The following is a 15,440-nucleotide window of genomic DNA, read 5'->3' as shown; positions in this document are numbered from 1 at the left end:
GCACCAACATACAGGACACATTATAGAAGTATTCATGAGCTCCCTGCCGAAGCTTAATAACTGTGCTGGTTAGCCAATTAGCCCAAGAAGCCCAAAATGGCTGCATGTTTCTCTGTGGTAGCAAGAGGGCCTTGTGATAGTGAATTAATTTCTCCCAAGTATTTCCCTGCCTGGCAAAGGTATCTTCATAGCTCTGGTCAGTTTGGCTCTGTGATACGACTAGAGGTATAAAACTTGAATTTCCAAGGTAAGTGAGCGAGGGAGTGGCCAGGTAACTTCAAGCAGTTTGTTCCTAGGCTAGTCCCAGAACTCTCCCAGCATTTTCAAAATACAATTTTTGAGCATGCTTCAGCTCTATCCGTGTGTCCTTGCAGAAAAACATTAGGTTTAAACAGGGCGTGGATCTGCTGGGTGGGTTTTCAGTCTCTAGGAAAATTTCACTTAAAAATAGTGGGCTCATATTTGCTCATTCCTCTCCTTGTTTGAGGGGAGAAATTAATCATCAAGCCTACCCTCACAACTTTAAACCACGATTTTATGACTTCCTTTGCTAGCCACAGTGTCACGTATTTCGGCAGTTTTCTCTCACTTGCTGTGACAGATTTCTTCCTCAAACCGCACTGCGGCCTCACATCTGTAGCATCTACTATTTTTTTCTCTTTAATCTGTGGAGAATTTGATTAACGACAGTGGGCTGCAGCCCACGCTTTGAACCCCACTGTGCGGCCGCCGCCTTCCCGCCGCATTTCCAGGGAATGTTCCGGGTCGGTGCCGGCCGCCAGCGCCCACCGGCGGCACGCAGTGCCCGGCCCGGCCCGCCCACGGGCGGCAGGCCCAGTCCCGGGGCCGCGCTGGCTGCGGCCCCGTAGTCCGCGGGGGTCGCTGGCACCGGGGGGCGTCATCGGCAGCTGCCGCCCGCGCCCAACAGCGCAGCGGGCACGACCTCCGCCCTCGGGCTCCTTCTGCTCCAGGTGCGGCGCCGCAGCCGGGGCCGCGCAGCACAGCCCGGGCCGGGCCCGCCCCGCCTCACCCCTGGCGGCCGCCCCGCCCCGCTCACCTGCCCAGCCCGGCCCCGCCGCGCCGCCGGCCCGCCCCGCCGCGCCACCCGGCCGCACACGGCCCCTTCCGGGCGCGCCCCTTCCCCCGGGGGGTGTTGACCAACTCCCGCCGCCGCCGCTGCTGCCGCCGCAGGGGGGTCCCCGCCTCCTCGCAGCCGGCCTCGTTCCGCGAAGGGTCCGGGGTGTTTTGGCCCGCGCCGGCCGCCCTCCCGCAGGTGCTGTCGCGTTGCCATGGCATTTTCCGCTCGGAGCGGGGAGGCGGCGCGGCCTGGCCGGGCCTGAGCGGCGGGGCGCCGGCGGGGCCGCGGTCTGGCCGGGCGCTGACCCTGCCCGGGCCGTCGGCAGCCGCAGAGGGCTTCGCGGGCCCGCTGGCTGATCCCCCGCCTCCTCCCTCCCCGCCGCCGCCTCCGCCTTGCCCCGCCGCTGCTGCTCTCGACCCCGAGGTTCCGGCGGCGGCGGGAGGCGGCGGCGGGCGCCGGCTGGAGCAGGCGGCGGGGAAGATGGCGGGGAACGGCGGAGGCTTCGCTGGCGCCGGGAGCGGGGAGATCATCCAGCTCAACGTGGGCGGCACCAGGTGAGCGAGGCTGCGGAGGCCGCCGAGCGGAGGGGCCAGGCCCCGGGTCCAGCCGGCGGGGCCGCTGCGGTCCCGCGGGGCGGCGGGAGGTGGCCGGCGCGGACCGCAGGGCAGCGAAGCGGAGGGGACCGCTGAAGCGGGGAGGTCCCTGCCGGGGCCGTGCCCGAAGGGAGGCGCTGCCCGGCCATGCCCGGGGCTGGGCCGGCCCGGCCCGTCAGCCGCTCCGTGCGGGCGGGCGGCGGTGGGACGCGGCCGTGGTGCTGCAGGCCCGGCGCTGCCTCCGGGAGGGCCCGGTCGGGGTCCCTGGCGCGCTGCAGGGGAGGGGGCCGGCGGGCACCTGGCGGCAGAACGGAGGGTGGGTGGCGGGCCCGCGGGGTGCCCCCCTGCAGCTGCAGCCTCGGGGGTATCTACGTATGTGCTTGCGAGCTCTGGGGGTGTACTGCTGCTTCAGGAGAGACCCCTGGGCTGCCAGTGACCGGTCTGTCTGGCAGCCTCAGAGACGGAGGTAGTGAAGAGGTTGGTGTGCTGCTGCTGCTGTCAGCCAGAATAAAGAGCTGTATTGTGTTCAGATGTACGCTGGAGGCATGGAAGATGGCATGCGTAGACATTTTGGCAGGCTGAGGGAGAGAACTGGGGCAGCTGTGGTCAGGATCTGTGTAATAAATAGTGCAAATGTTCCTGTTGACATGCTCAGGCGTGAAATCGTTTGGATTGCCATAGCTAGTGGAAACTGGTGTGTCTTCCCGAGCCTGTGTGTGATGTGAAACCAGCTATAAGTAGTAGGAACTACTGCTACTATTTTAGGAATTTTCTTGCATTACCCTGAAGATGAACTTGTTCTTATAACTAAATTGTATGCTGCAGCCTTTTTTAAAGGAGGGTGCCATAAAAATCGATGCAGAATTTCTGTTTTATGAGAAGACATTAAGAACCTGGCTCAGCCCAGAGAAAAACAGCTTGTAACTTGCCTATGCAAAACTTCAGCTATAATGGTGCTTTCAGGATGATTTTGATGTTGGCTTGGACCAAATTTTGTGTTATACTGAATAAGGTTCTTCAGTGAACTCTGCCTCTGAAATTAAGGCCAGTTCATCTTCTAGGTTTTTGTTACAAGTGGAATTGCAAAGATGCTTCAGTCTCATAATTTTAAATAGATCTTATTACACGCATCTGCAGAGAACAGCATGAATCAGGGCATGTACAGGGCATAAACTGGGGAAGAAATGCAGATCCGCAGAGGGCTTCCCTACACAAAAAAGTATGAAGAATAAGGTAAACTTAACATTTGTATATATTTCATTTCTGGTCGAAGGTCTAGATTCTGGTCAATGGATATAATTTGGATGTGAGGAGTAAGAAATGTGTGCATGGACGTTCCCCTTTTAATAGAGAGACAATGTACACTAGTACCTCAGTGTAAGAGGTTTTGGTCTTTTGCAAGTTCAGCTTCTCATGTAGTGCTTATATTCTGTGAAAAAAATTATCTGAGGCAGGTTTTTCAGCTTGCAAAGGGCAGGTTACTCAAAGCTGCTGGTGGAGTGAGTTATCTGGACAGCAAATGAGGGAGTGTGGGATACTATACACATTTTCTTCTCTTTAGTTCCTGTTACCCTTACTAGAAACCTGAAACAGGTTTGTTTGTAGGGTTGTATGAGAAGAGGAAATTGGCATTCTCCTCTGTCTCTGACAGCAGTTATACTTTGAGCAACTAGTACAAAGTCCCCAGCTTTCCATGTTCAGACACGAGGATACCACTGCTCCCTGGGACTGCCAGAGCTTGTCTGTTGGGCACGGTTGCTCCAACAGTTCCAGGTCTCAGCTTCTGTGGATTCCTTTGCTGGGAGCACAAGCCTCTTGCAAGTTAACATTCACAGAAATTACTGTAACAAATGTAGTGAATTCTCTTGACGCTTTATCTCCCTCTGGTTATAAGATAACGCTGCAAGTGCAATAGACTACGAAAATGGTTGTTTTGTAACTGACACTTAGCGTGTATGTTTCCATTTGCCTGTTATTTTCTGTAAAATAAGGGTAGGCTGCCACCTGCTTGAGGGTATTTGAGGCGATTGCACTGGGTTTGCCTAATTTTCCTGATACAACGTATTTCTGACCACTGCATGGAGCTGCAGATGCACACGTAAATTTTGCTAGCTAAGCTTCTTTCTGTATCCTGAAAAGGAGGACTCTGTCCCATTGTTTACACAGACTAATGTATAGGTATTAAAAGTTTTAAAGTATGCATTAATATGGGGTATTGCTTACTAAACTGGTACCACAGTGCTAAGTCACAGACAGAAAATGCTTGTGCTATCTAAACCCACTGATAATGTTGCAAGGACGCAAACATGGAATTGGTTGGTGGGTCTTTTCATGTCCTTGTTGTGTGGTGGCTTCTTCTGGAACATCTTCTGAACCATCCCTTACTCTTAAAAGTACATAGGGGTAGTGATCTGTATTACTGATGATAAAAGCTGTGTAAAACTGCAAACATACTTAGAAGTCATTTTACATTTAAATATCAAACGACTTTGATTCTCTAATTTTTTGGTTTCTTTGTGCATGTTTCTGCTTAGAACACTTACACTGTAGATTTTCTGCTAAGAACAAATTTATCATTGTTTGCTTGCAGCGAGCAGCTACGCAATCCACATCTTATGCACAGTGGTAGTTCCATATAGCCTTTGTGTTTCTGCCTCTTAAGGGGTATAAAGTAATACTTTTTGTTTACATCTTTCTCTCTAAAACTGGAAAATACAAGCAGTGAAAACTGGATAAACGATGGTTAAGTGCTTTTATTCAGACAATATTTTGTAATGTATTCCTCTACTATGTAGAAAGTTACCATGGAATTTTACTTCTGCCTTTCCTTTTTTGATTCCCATTAATGAAGAGGTCAGCAAAGGTTTCTTATTCATGGTACTAGTTAGAGGATATGTACAGTCAGAGAGCTGAGGCAGAGCACGACCTCCTTGTCCAAGCTGCCAATCCAGTTCTCTTTCTTCATGTTAAATCAAAATCAGAAGAAGGATAAAAGAGTTCTTAATTATTTATTACGTAAAATACCATCTGGCATCAGAAATAATACTATAATTTGTATTATTTCATAATATGATCTGGAGTTAATACTTTTTCTTTTAACTGCTACTGCTATTGGATGCCCCTAAGAGGACCCAAATAGCAAAATGGCAAATACTTAAATTTATTGTAGAATATTAACTTGAAGCTCATTGTAGTCTTTTGCAGCGTACAGTGTAGCACCCTTTGAGTCCTAAGTAAGAGTAACATGCAGTTAATGACAAAAGTAGCACATTGTCGATTAACTTGTATTTTAGTGGCTGTTTTTTGTGTGCCTGTGATTTTTCTGGTTTGTTTTTGTGTGTTTTGTCAAGCATTAATGTTGACAAAGTATGAGAACCAGAAAATGTGGGATGTTTGGGATGGTGTGTTATAAACATTTAAAGAATGACACTTTAGGGTCTCTGGGCAGTCCTGCTTTATGCTTAAGGACAATCTGTGCAAATAATGTGCAACCTCTTTGACTTTGTACAGATGCGCAGATCTTAAACTTCCCAAACCTGTTTGATATCAGCTTTATGGGAGAAGTCAAAGAATCTGGATAAAGCAGACTTCCTTCCAATTTTACAGCTGATTCTAAATTTGTTAACTTTGGTTTCTTAGGTTCAGCACTTCAAGACAAACACTGATGTGGATCCCAGACTCCTTTTTTTCAAGGTATTTGTAATATATCATCACATGAAACAAAGACAAATTAACAGTCATTAAAAAAAAAATATATATATATACTTAGTTGTTAATTTCTGCCATAAATAATGTCTTTATTCCTTAATGCTTTCCCCCCTATTTCAAGTAATGAGACAGATTCATTTGAAATGAGCTGTTACCCAAAAGGCATCTTCTGTCTTGAATGATGCTATGGCAGCTTATATGTGCTGAACAGTTGTCACTTCTCAGATGTTGTGGAAATAAGGCTCCAAATCTACAGGAAAGGGAGATGCCACTAAGTCTGTTACTATATTACCACTTGTGATCTTATTGACCATACACAGCAGCACTGCCTTTTATGGTTTTTGAGTTATTGCTGTACCCTGAATTAACTCAAAAGTTTTGAGAGTTTTAACTTGTGGTACAGGAGCTGTTGAATTATTGAACACCCTTCTGCTAACTTTTATGTCTCTACCATTACTACTTCTATAGGTTGTGCTGCCTACTGTTTGTGCCCTAGTAATTTTGTGCTGTAGTTGCTGTACCTCTATCATCCCAGTTAATCCTAAACACTTAAAAGAAGACCTGAAGGCTGGCAATTTTGCTTCATTACATTTAGGTTTTGTACTCTAGATTTCTTTCCCAATAAAAGCCTGGCAGCCGACGTAGACAGGCAGCGTTATCTGCTCCTGGTTTGCTGAAATGTTTAGATGAATGGAGTGCCAGGGAAATGTCACCTTCTTTGAGGCAGGGAAGGAAAGGCACAAAGAGGAAGTCTAATGCTATTCCCCAGTCTTCATACTAAATAGACTATCTAAGGAGGTTCTTCTGAAAGTCATCCAGTACTGGAAAATTTCAGAGATAATTGTCATCCAGACTAAGATGTAATCTTGTAATAAAACTGTTGATGTTAGTGTGTTTCTTATCTGTGTAAAAAAAAAAAAAAAAAAAAAAGTTTTGGCATTGCATTTTCCATGGATCTGGAACAAAAGTACTTTGATCTGATGGGAGAGAAACTTTGAAGTAGAATTGTGTAAAAAGTCATCCACCCCATTCTTGCCCCGGAAGTCCTTGCAGAATGGATTGTTTACTCTTCCTTTTAACTTAAGCAGCTTTTACTGATTTACTAGATTGTAACAAACTACGCAGCCCTCTGGGTGCCTGGGAAAACTTTTCTATCCTTTCAGGCTAAGGCCTTGTGTCTGTTTGAGAATCTGAGGGTCCTTATGATGCAGCTTTTAGCTTTTCCTTAGGTGTGCACGCACTGCCTCTTTGTTCAGGAGAGATCCTTCACCCTGCACCTCCGGAGCATTCTGCCTTACCAAGGCGGGTTTCTTTGCTCAGCTGCTCTGTTTTATGAAAATGCAACTGACTACACAAAAAGAGCAAACTGATTGAGAGTGTTGATGTCTTGTATTTGTGTAGTACATTTCTGAGGGACACTTAATGACGATTTCCTGTGTTGCAGTTTGCTGAGTGGAAGAATTTCAACACTGAAGGACGAAACTGGTGCTGTAAGTAATAAACCTACTGATAACTCATTAGTTTAATGTTATGCTTTCAGTTAGGTTTATTCAGTGTGGATGCTAGTGGGAGTTACGCTGCCTGAGTCAGTGTAAACTTCCATGAAAATTGGTGACATCTGTGGGTTTCTTGATTCTCATCTTCATTCCAAGATAGATGAAACTGGAATAATGTGCATATTTTTGTGCTCATTCTGCATTGTACAGACAATGCGGAGGCAGCAACTGTACTTTTTTTTTTTTTTTAAGAACAGAAAAACTGCTAATTGCTGTATTGCGGAGAGAGGTGTAATTTTCGTTAGATAGCTATTGCATATGTAGTTGAGTAAATCCGGACATGGAAACGTAGCTTTTGTTGGCAAATACAGATAGCAAAATGGATGTTTCAGTCTGTGTTTATGATATTCTTAAATGGGAAACTATAGTTATAGCAATGTGGTTGAGTGATAGTAAAGCACACAAGTACTTTGCTAAAAGTGTAGAAGTAGTTGTAATGGTAATTGACTTGATTTTAGACTTTTTTTTTTTTTTTTTAACTTACCTTGATATCTTATTACATTTACCGCATCCTGAATACATGATAGAAATTGAGGGCACCCATTGACCTTTGTGGAGACTAGAACTTAGGTGGCACTTAACAAACGTGTTCTTTATTTGCAGCGGTTTTTTTATATAAGTCTTTTAAGAATGTTGAATTAGTGGATGGTAGAAGAATAACGAGAGCAAAGCAGAGGTCAAAAAACTTTGGGTTGTGTTCATCTGCCGACTGCCTCATCTTCAAGTCCTCTTTCCTGTGCACAGCATAAAAAAGCATTTTAGTTGACGGTTGTTCCATAGTAATGCTGAAGTACAGCAATTTTTCTTTGCAGATATTTATTGATCGAGATCCAGCGGCATTTGCACCCATTTTAAATTTTCTTCGCACAAAGGAATTGGACTTACGGTAAGAAGTTCTAAGTATTTCAAGTGAAAATTAATTTGATCAGATGCATTAGAACACTATCAAATGATGATTTTTCAGTTTACTCTTCTAGTTGGGTGCCTAGTATATGACTCTGCTCCCTGGTAGATCTGGGGCCATGTCTAGAGTCTATGTACGGCATGGTAGAGGCAGAAATGGTAGCATTGTGTTTTGTTAGTGGATTCTTGTAATTTTAACCACTTCTGGCAATGTATTTCTTTATTGTTTCTGGATCCTTATTTTAATGAATGGTAATTAATATTAAGATCACTTAGAAATCTCAAACATCAGCATGTTGAATGCATTTGGTGGTAATTCTGTAAACCAGTAAGTACCTTGTTCATGTTGTGCAGTGTCTAGTTATATGCAAGTATGAATATTCAGGGTGTTGACTCACTTTGTCCTTGTTTTCTGTTGTGTTTTCTCTTTCTCTAGGGGAGTCAGTATTAATGTTCTCAGGCATGAAGCTGAATTCTATGGAATCACCCCTTTAGGTAACTCCTGCTTTTTAAATATGAAGTCATCTCATGTTTATTACTGTAGTAATGACCCACTTATAAATAATTCCTGGACAGTTGTGACCCTGAAGATTTTCAAAACTGTTACAGCAGGTTATTTGAAATAACGTAATGTTTCCGGGGAAGTGAAAGCTGTGGTCATATCTTGTTTTCCTCCTTAGTAAGAAGATTGCTACTATGTGAAGAACTGGAACGCTCATCTTGTGGGAGCGTCCTTTTTCATGGCTACCTGCCTCCTCCAGGTATTTTTGTATTCATGGTATAATGTTGCTTGTGGTCACTTATTGCTTTAGTCTGTGGGGGCTATTGGTGGTTAAACTGTCCCGAGAAGGCTTTCTTATGGAAAGATTGAGATGAACAGTTGAATCAAACATGGTTCTGATTCAAAAGCAAGGCTTTTATCCGTATGCTGTATGAAACGGCATGTTTAGAGTACTGGGCAGGGAGGGAGTTGTGGCACATTATTACTAAGCAGGCTGTGTTTGGTAGTAGACTCGAGTAGGGGTTCTTCAACTATGTTTCGGTTAAATGTTACCAGCATGGAGTGCTTTCTTCTTTTGGACGGTACAGTTACGTGTCGTGTGTCTAGATGACAGATCCCCACAAATGACCTTATCTTAACGATATGAGTACTTAGATTTTTCTTCTCTCTAGAGATGGATGCAGTTCATGTGTTAACCTGAAGTCTAGGGGATACCTAGCCAATCGTTGACAAGATTTTTGAAGATAGCTCCTTAAATTGTGAATGTCAACACAGAGAGCAAAAGCATTTTCTGTTTCAGTGTTACGATATTGCCGAATTCTTATAGCAGTTGAATTAGACTTTAGGTCAAAATGCAGAAGTATTAATCCTGTGTTTTGGAAGTGAATGAATATCTGTTATATCACTAAAGTTTATGGAGCGGAACAAAACATCTCTTTTTCTTTTATAGGCATTCCCAATCGTAAAATAAATAACACTGCTGGGCCGCTGACTGATGTTAGAACTGGTCAAAACTGCTCTGAGAGTGAGATTCATGGAGGTGGTGTCCAGCCTACACTTGCTGGTACTGGGGAAGGTACAGTCAGACTGGGTGAGGAATGTCAGTTTTAAAACCAAAATAAATTGAAAAGCTGATTGTCACTGGGAAATAAAACCTGAGTGACTATTTCTGGTTTCAGTCTGTTATTCTATGTTTGCCTTATCTTAAAATGGCTGAATACTTAATTAACCACTACTTCCTGTACGGTATTTAAGGCTCACTGCTGCACAATCAAGACATGAGGCTGAGAAGCAAATCAAAGTTCTTCATGCAGTCTTAGTATGGCCCCTTAGACAAATGCCTTGCACTGCTAAAGATGTGATAAAAAAACCAGACAGACTAGTGTCTGGTCTTTGTTCAGGACCTCCTTCCTGCTCTTGCGCCTTTTTCTTGCTCCTGGTGTGTTTCTTGCCCTGCAAGAGTCAGGTTTTTAGAGTAAAGATAGTCTTCAGTTGTTTGACTATGTACTTTCCATATAAAATTCTAAAAAATTTGTAAATAAGATGGGCTTGAATTTGGTAATTTTCCAGCTTTTGACTTTGCAAGCAAAATGATGCTGTTAGAAGTGTCATATTTCTGCTATAACTGTGTAAATTGTAGCAGTGTTAGGAAAATCTGGAGTATGTTAAAAGGTGAATCTGTATCCAGGTAACATAAAAATAAGCCTTGGATATGAATTGCTGATTCTTCTTTGTGTTATGGCAGTCTTGGGGAAAATGAGGCCGAAGATGATGTAATCCTTAGGTGTTAGTTCTTTAGCATATCAATGCTGAGAGGTAACTCAGGGAAGTACCATAACCACTGATTCCAGTGCCATCCCACACTTCTGCCAAACCTAATCTAGTTATAGACCAGAAATGGGCATGCTCTTCTCACTAGATAATAAATAGAGGAGCTATAGGTATTCTGACATACCGGAAATTTCAGTTTTACAGTCTGGAACAATATAGGGTTGCACCAACTACTTGGAAAGAGCTTTTACGAAAGAGAGCATTGCTTCTTATTTGATAACAATCCTCAAATTTTTACCAATTTGCTTGCCTCTTTCTCTTTATGAACGATTTGCATTGTATTGACTGAGAAATGTCTTGCTTACATGTAAGAACTGTAATAGTTGTAAGGACTGTGTGGAGTAATATTGCTAACTAGAATCCGGCTGAAAATGTTTCTTGAGAAACTGCATTGTCAAAGTGTCTGTTGCATATCTTAGCAGACAGCTCTATCCTGTTACAGATGTCTCTGCTTGTCTTCTAATACCTGTCACCTGACTGACTTCAGCTTTGGTTTTTTTTAGGATTTCCTGTGGACCCACGGAAAGTCCTAATAGTAGCTGGCCACCACAATTGGATAGTAGCTGCCTATGCCCATTTTGCTGTTTGCTACAGGTATGAATACAGTTGCTTGTCAGGTAACAGGAATTTTTAAAAAAACCCTGTAATTTGCTGTGAGCAAAGCAAAGTTTGCTTTACTCTATAATGACACTACATAAGATGTATTCAGTCTGCTCCTATAAATGTAAGTTGCTGCTTCTGTATGTGCAAATAAACTGCTTGATAGGAACTCAAATTTTGCTGCTCTGCTGTCAATTCTTGATGCTGTTGCAAAAGTGATGGATTTTAATTTAACTGCTTCAAAAGCCTGTTCTAAAGCAGGCTTTTAAATGAAAGAATAATTTTAAAATTTCATCCTACTGTATGGATTTGAAGACAGTCTGTGAAGTTAGGCTATCGAAGAACTTGAAACAGATAATAGATTTTTGTTACATAAGTGATGTACCTTGTCTTAAACTTCAGGTTTTTTACCTTAGCAGAACTGTTAAGTACTTGTTCCTTCACCTGGATGGCTGAAAATTATCTTTAAATGTCTTCTATATTGGCTATTTTTTTTAAGATCAGGTGAAGATAACTAACACCTTCATATTACAGAAGCTGCTTTTAGTTCACATCTGGTAGTCTGGATTTCATTGGTGGCTGTCTTTCCATTGAAAAGTAATGTTTTAACAAGAGCTGTTGCCAAAAACAATCTTAGTGCTGCTGTCATAGTGTGGTTCCGAAACAGAAGGGAGAATAAAGAGTGCAATGTGGATGGCTTCTTTCTGGTTACTGCCAAGTTGAAGCCATAGTTTGCTACCTTTTTCACTATATAGAATACTAATTTACTTGCTTAAACTTTGTAACTTCAATTACATCTACCTTGTCTCTCGTATTCACCACTATAATTTGTTTTGCTTTAATTTGCACTAAATGTGGCTTTTCTTGCTCTACTTAATGTTCTTGTTTTCAATTATGCTTAATGTGGTCTGACTGGAGAAAGCGGCAATGATTTGCAATTGTCTTTTGCTAATTGTCCCTTCCTTAGGATTTTATCTCTGACTGTTTTCCTTGGGGGCTACCTCACTTTTAAGTGAAAGATTCTGCCTCTTTCCTGCTTGGTAATCTACTTAATGAAACTTGTTACTGCTGAACTTAAGTCATTAGTGATGCTTTTGATGAAGCTTGTCAGGCTTGAATGGTTCCTGAAAGAGGCATGGGTCAACATGGCAATTTAAAATGCTGCTTTTCTTCATGGTGACTCAAGGTAGCAGTCTCCTCTTGTTTTGAATATTTTTTTGGGGGGGCTGGGGGGACGGGGGGCGGGCGGGGGGTGATTGGGCTTGAAGGAACACTGGGAATACAATGGTGGAATTTTCCCTCCTCCGTTCTGCTCTTACACAGTTTTGGGTACAGTGTTTTCTCCTCTGTGCTGTATCTCAGTATCTCTCATTTTTATGGCTTGGCAGCTGCATTTGCCCAGACATTTTTGAATATCTGGTGTTTGAGAAGGCAACATATTCTTAAAGTTACTTCCTTCTACCTACAGTTTTAAATAGAGCTTGCTTATATGGTGCTACTGCAGTGCAGTATAATGACATGATTTATAAAATTCTTGTCACTGCTGTTTAAAATGTAAGGGCAGCATCTGAATTTTAGCCAGAATAATTTCTCAGTGTAAGTGGTAATTTGTAGTGGACAGTGAATCCCATGCAGTAAGAAATGAAATGTATTTAGATATTTGGTTTTGTGACTTTCTTTTAGGCTGCTTGTAAGCGATAATATTTAAATACTTAATTATTTTGGTAAAAAACTACAGCAAAGGACATCCTAAAGAGAGGGGTTTTTTTTCTTTTTTTTTTCTCCTTTGAGGTGTGACAGAAGTCTTGAAAATTTGATAATAAAGCTTGTGAGAATGTCTTGGTTTCATTCAAAGGCTTATGGCTATTGCGGTCCTGCTCTTAAGTCAGTTCACTACAGCTTGTGCATGCTGTATGGGTAGAGCACAGTGAACTGTGATGTTTCAGCTCCAGGCAGGATGCAATGTTGGAGTGGAAGAATGGCAACAATGGCAAAAGATACTAGATATGTTTTTGCTTTCCATGTTAACATTTATATAATTTGACTGCTGAGATTTAGTGTGCTTTAGCTCAGTCACAAAGCATCTAAATTATTGCTTGAAATTAAATCGGATAAATTGTGCTCTTCTGGCATCATGTAAGTCTTTAAAATTGCACAGGCAAATGCTTCTCTAAAAATAAAGCTTATAGTCAATTCAGTACTACCTGTGTACAGTATACCGTAAATAGAAAATGTGACTAGATAGCACAGCCTTATGCTAGAGCGTGATTGGGTGTCTTACACGATATATAAGATACCTTGCTTCTGGGAATTTAAATAGATATTTCTTCTAAAGTCTTATGCTGAACCTTGTTCTCTAGCACTTGTTTAGCCCAAGTTTTTGGATTGGTCTGGTGACTTCTATATCAGACGTGCTTATATGAGGAAAAAGCCCAGCACAGGCTTTTAGTAGCCACAAAACACTGAAACAATATGCAGTATCAGACTTCAAGGAAAAAAAAAACAACAAACCAACCTGCAGCTCTTGTAAACTATAGTGCTTTACTGGAATATGAAGTTCTCTGGCGTAGCCTGTAAGACTGGGTCATCCATGTTGATTCAGGCTTAGGTAGAGTTGTCTGTTTCTGAATCTGTAACCTCTACTCCCTGTTCCTTCCTTTGTCCTTCCAGAATCAAAGAGTCATCTGGGTGGCAGCAAGTGTTTACAAGTCCCTATCTGGACTGGACGATTGAGCGAGTGGCTCTTAATGCTAAGGTGGTTGGAGGACCTCATGGAGACAAGGATAAGATGGTTGCAGTTGCCTCGGAGAGTAGCATAATCTTGTGGAGCATTCAAGATGGTGGTAGCGGCAGTGAAATTGGTAACTATAACTGACTGGTTTCTTTTTGCGTGTGTGTGTTTAATGAGAAGGAAGTCTGTGATCTGATTTTGAGGTATGTATGATCCATGGTGTTCAGTATTTGCTTTCACAAAGTGACAAAACAAGCTATAGTACAGCAACCTATTAGAACATATTTCTTCTCTGTGATGCTAGAAGAATCCTTTCTCAAAATCAAAAAGATGGAGAATACAAAAGTAGTCTGTCTACTGAACAGTTACTAACACTTACTGTTCAGTTTGAGTTTTTGTATCAAGATGCAAATTAAGAGTTAAACTTTTCCTTGGACTTGCATTTGAGTTTAGGCCATAGCACAAAGGAACTAAGTTCCTGAGATGGAAAGCTACAGATGCTGAGAGATTCTGCTCTTTTCTTTCCTGTGTCTTATTAAAGCTGTATTTTTAATGGAGGCGATGAAAAGATTTAATTCTCTGTCACATGTAGTTCATAAATGGAATCTGAAAGATGAAAATTTCTTCTTTATATGACGTGGGTGTCTAGGTAGGAAAAAGACAAGCTGTACTGCCCTAAGCATACAGGAATTGCTGCTTGTACACCTTGGTATTGAAGGACACACAATTAGCGGGGCTTTAGAAACAGCAAGAAGGCTTTTTCAGAAGCAAATATTACTTGGTACTAATCTGATGGCTTGTCTGACTCACTGTTGTTCAAATACAGGGCAAATTTGGGAGGCAATATTAGGTATTAGGAACTTACTCCAGTCTAATCCCTGGTGTTTGAATAACCACTATTAGGCCAGTAAAGTCTGTTTCTTCTGGCAGTGGATACTGCTAACAAAGTATGACAGCAGTCTCCTTGTGTGGACACTTTTCTCTGAAGCTTAATGCTGAGATAATTTGTTATTAGATGTATCTCCATAGTTGAAGGCATGAGAATTAATGTGGTCATTAATGAAAGTCAAAATGACCAAATTCAAGTTTTGATCCATATGCCTTTAAAGGAAGAGCTTACTTGAAAGATGCTCAGGCAATTTCCAGCTATGTTAAGGGCTGTTGCTTTTTTTCATGCTTGAATGAGTGGAAACACCAAGTCAGATGTGAAGATGGGGAAGGGCAAAGGTCTTGCATGAGTTAATGCAGCTGTGTACTGTTCTTTTAGTTGTGACTCACAGAACTCTTTTATATAATAATAATCAGCACAACAGAAAAGGAGGTTCCATTGTATTAAAAAAAATAAACACGAATGGTGTGTCAGTTGAATATGAAATATCTGTTAGGGAGTAAATACTGTGAATACTTGAAGCCTATTCTCCTGTTATGCCCCTGGTGAACAAATCTTAAAGGTAGGGAAGATTTAGCATGGCAGCCGCACTCCTGTATGTGGTGGGCTAACCTTGGCTGGATGCTAGGTGCCCAGCAAGCTGCTCTATCACTCCCCTCCTCAGCAGAACAGGGGGAAAGAAAATAAGATGGGGGAAAAAAACCACAACAACTTATGGATCAAGATAAAGGCAGTTTAATAAAGCAATTGCAAAGGCCATGCATACAGAAGTAAAGGAAAACAAATATTGTTGTTATTTACTTCCCATCAGCAGGCAATATTTGACCTCTTCCCAGGAAGCAGAGCTTTAGTACGTATAGTGCTTTCTCTGGAAGACAAATGTCATAAATAACTAATTCTCCCCCTTCCTTCTCCTTTCTCTTAGCTTTTATCCCCGAGCAGCCATCACCAGCCCCCAGCCAGCTCCCCCCAGTTTATATACTGAGCATGATGTTCTATGGTATGGAATATCCCTTTGGTCAGTTTGGGTCAGCTGTCCCGGCTATGTCC

The 15,440-nt window shown here is 42.5% G+C and overlaps 1 protein-coding gene across 2 annotated transcripts in view; it reads left to right on the top strand.

The window, feature by feature from the left end:
• Positions 1-772: 772 nt before the first annotated feature.
• KCTD3 (potassium channel tetramerization domain containing 3) overlaps positions 773-15,440 on the top strand; it is a 28,771-nt gene continuing 14,103 nt past the window's right edge. Inside the window, exons 1-9 of one of the 2 annotated variants that reach the window (XM_056357448.1) lie at positions 773-1,632; positions 5,311-5,364; positions 6,824-6,869; positions 7,748-7,821; positions 8,275-8,333; positions 8,519-8,599; positions 9,290-9,415; positions 10,674-10,764; positions 13,441-13,631. In XM_056357448.1, coding sequence (XP_056213423.1) covers positions 1,559-1,632; positions 5,311-5,364; positions 6,824-6,869; positions 7,748-7,821; positions 8,275-8,333; positions 8,519-8,599; positions 9,290-9,415; positions 10,674-10,764; positions 13,441-13,631 — 796 coding nt within the window. In that variant the 5' untranslated portion in view covers positions 773-1,558. Of the gene's footprint in view, positions 1,633-5,310; positions 5,365-6,823; positions 6,870-7,747; positions 7,822-8,274; positions 8,334-8,518; positions 8,600-9,289; positions 9,431-10,673; positions 10,765-13,440; positions 13,632-15,440 lie in introns of both variants that reach the window. The other variant, XM_056357447.1, reaches the window with a different exon arrangement.

The sequence above is a fragment of the Falco biarmicus genome, chromosome 12, assembly GCF_023638135.1.
Source record: "Falco biarmicus isolate bFalBia1 chromosome 12, bFalBia1.pri, whole genome shotgun sequence".
NCBI classification, from domain to species: Eukaryota; Metazoa; Chordata; class Aves; order Falconiformes; family Falconidae; genus Falco; species Falco biarmicus.
Note: the sequence above shows the minus strand (reverse complement) of the source record. Positions and strands in the feature narration are given on the sequence as shown.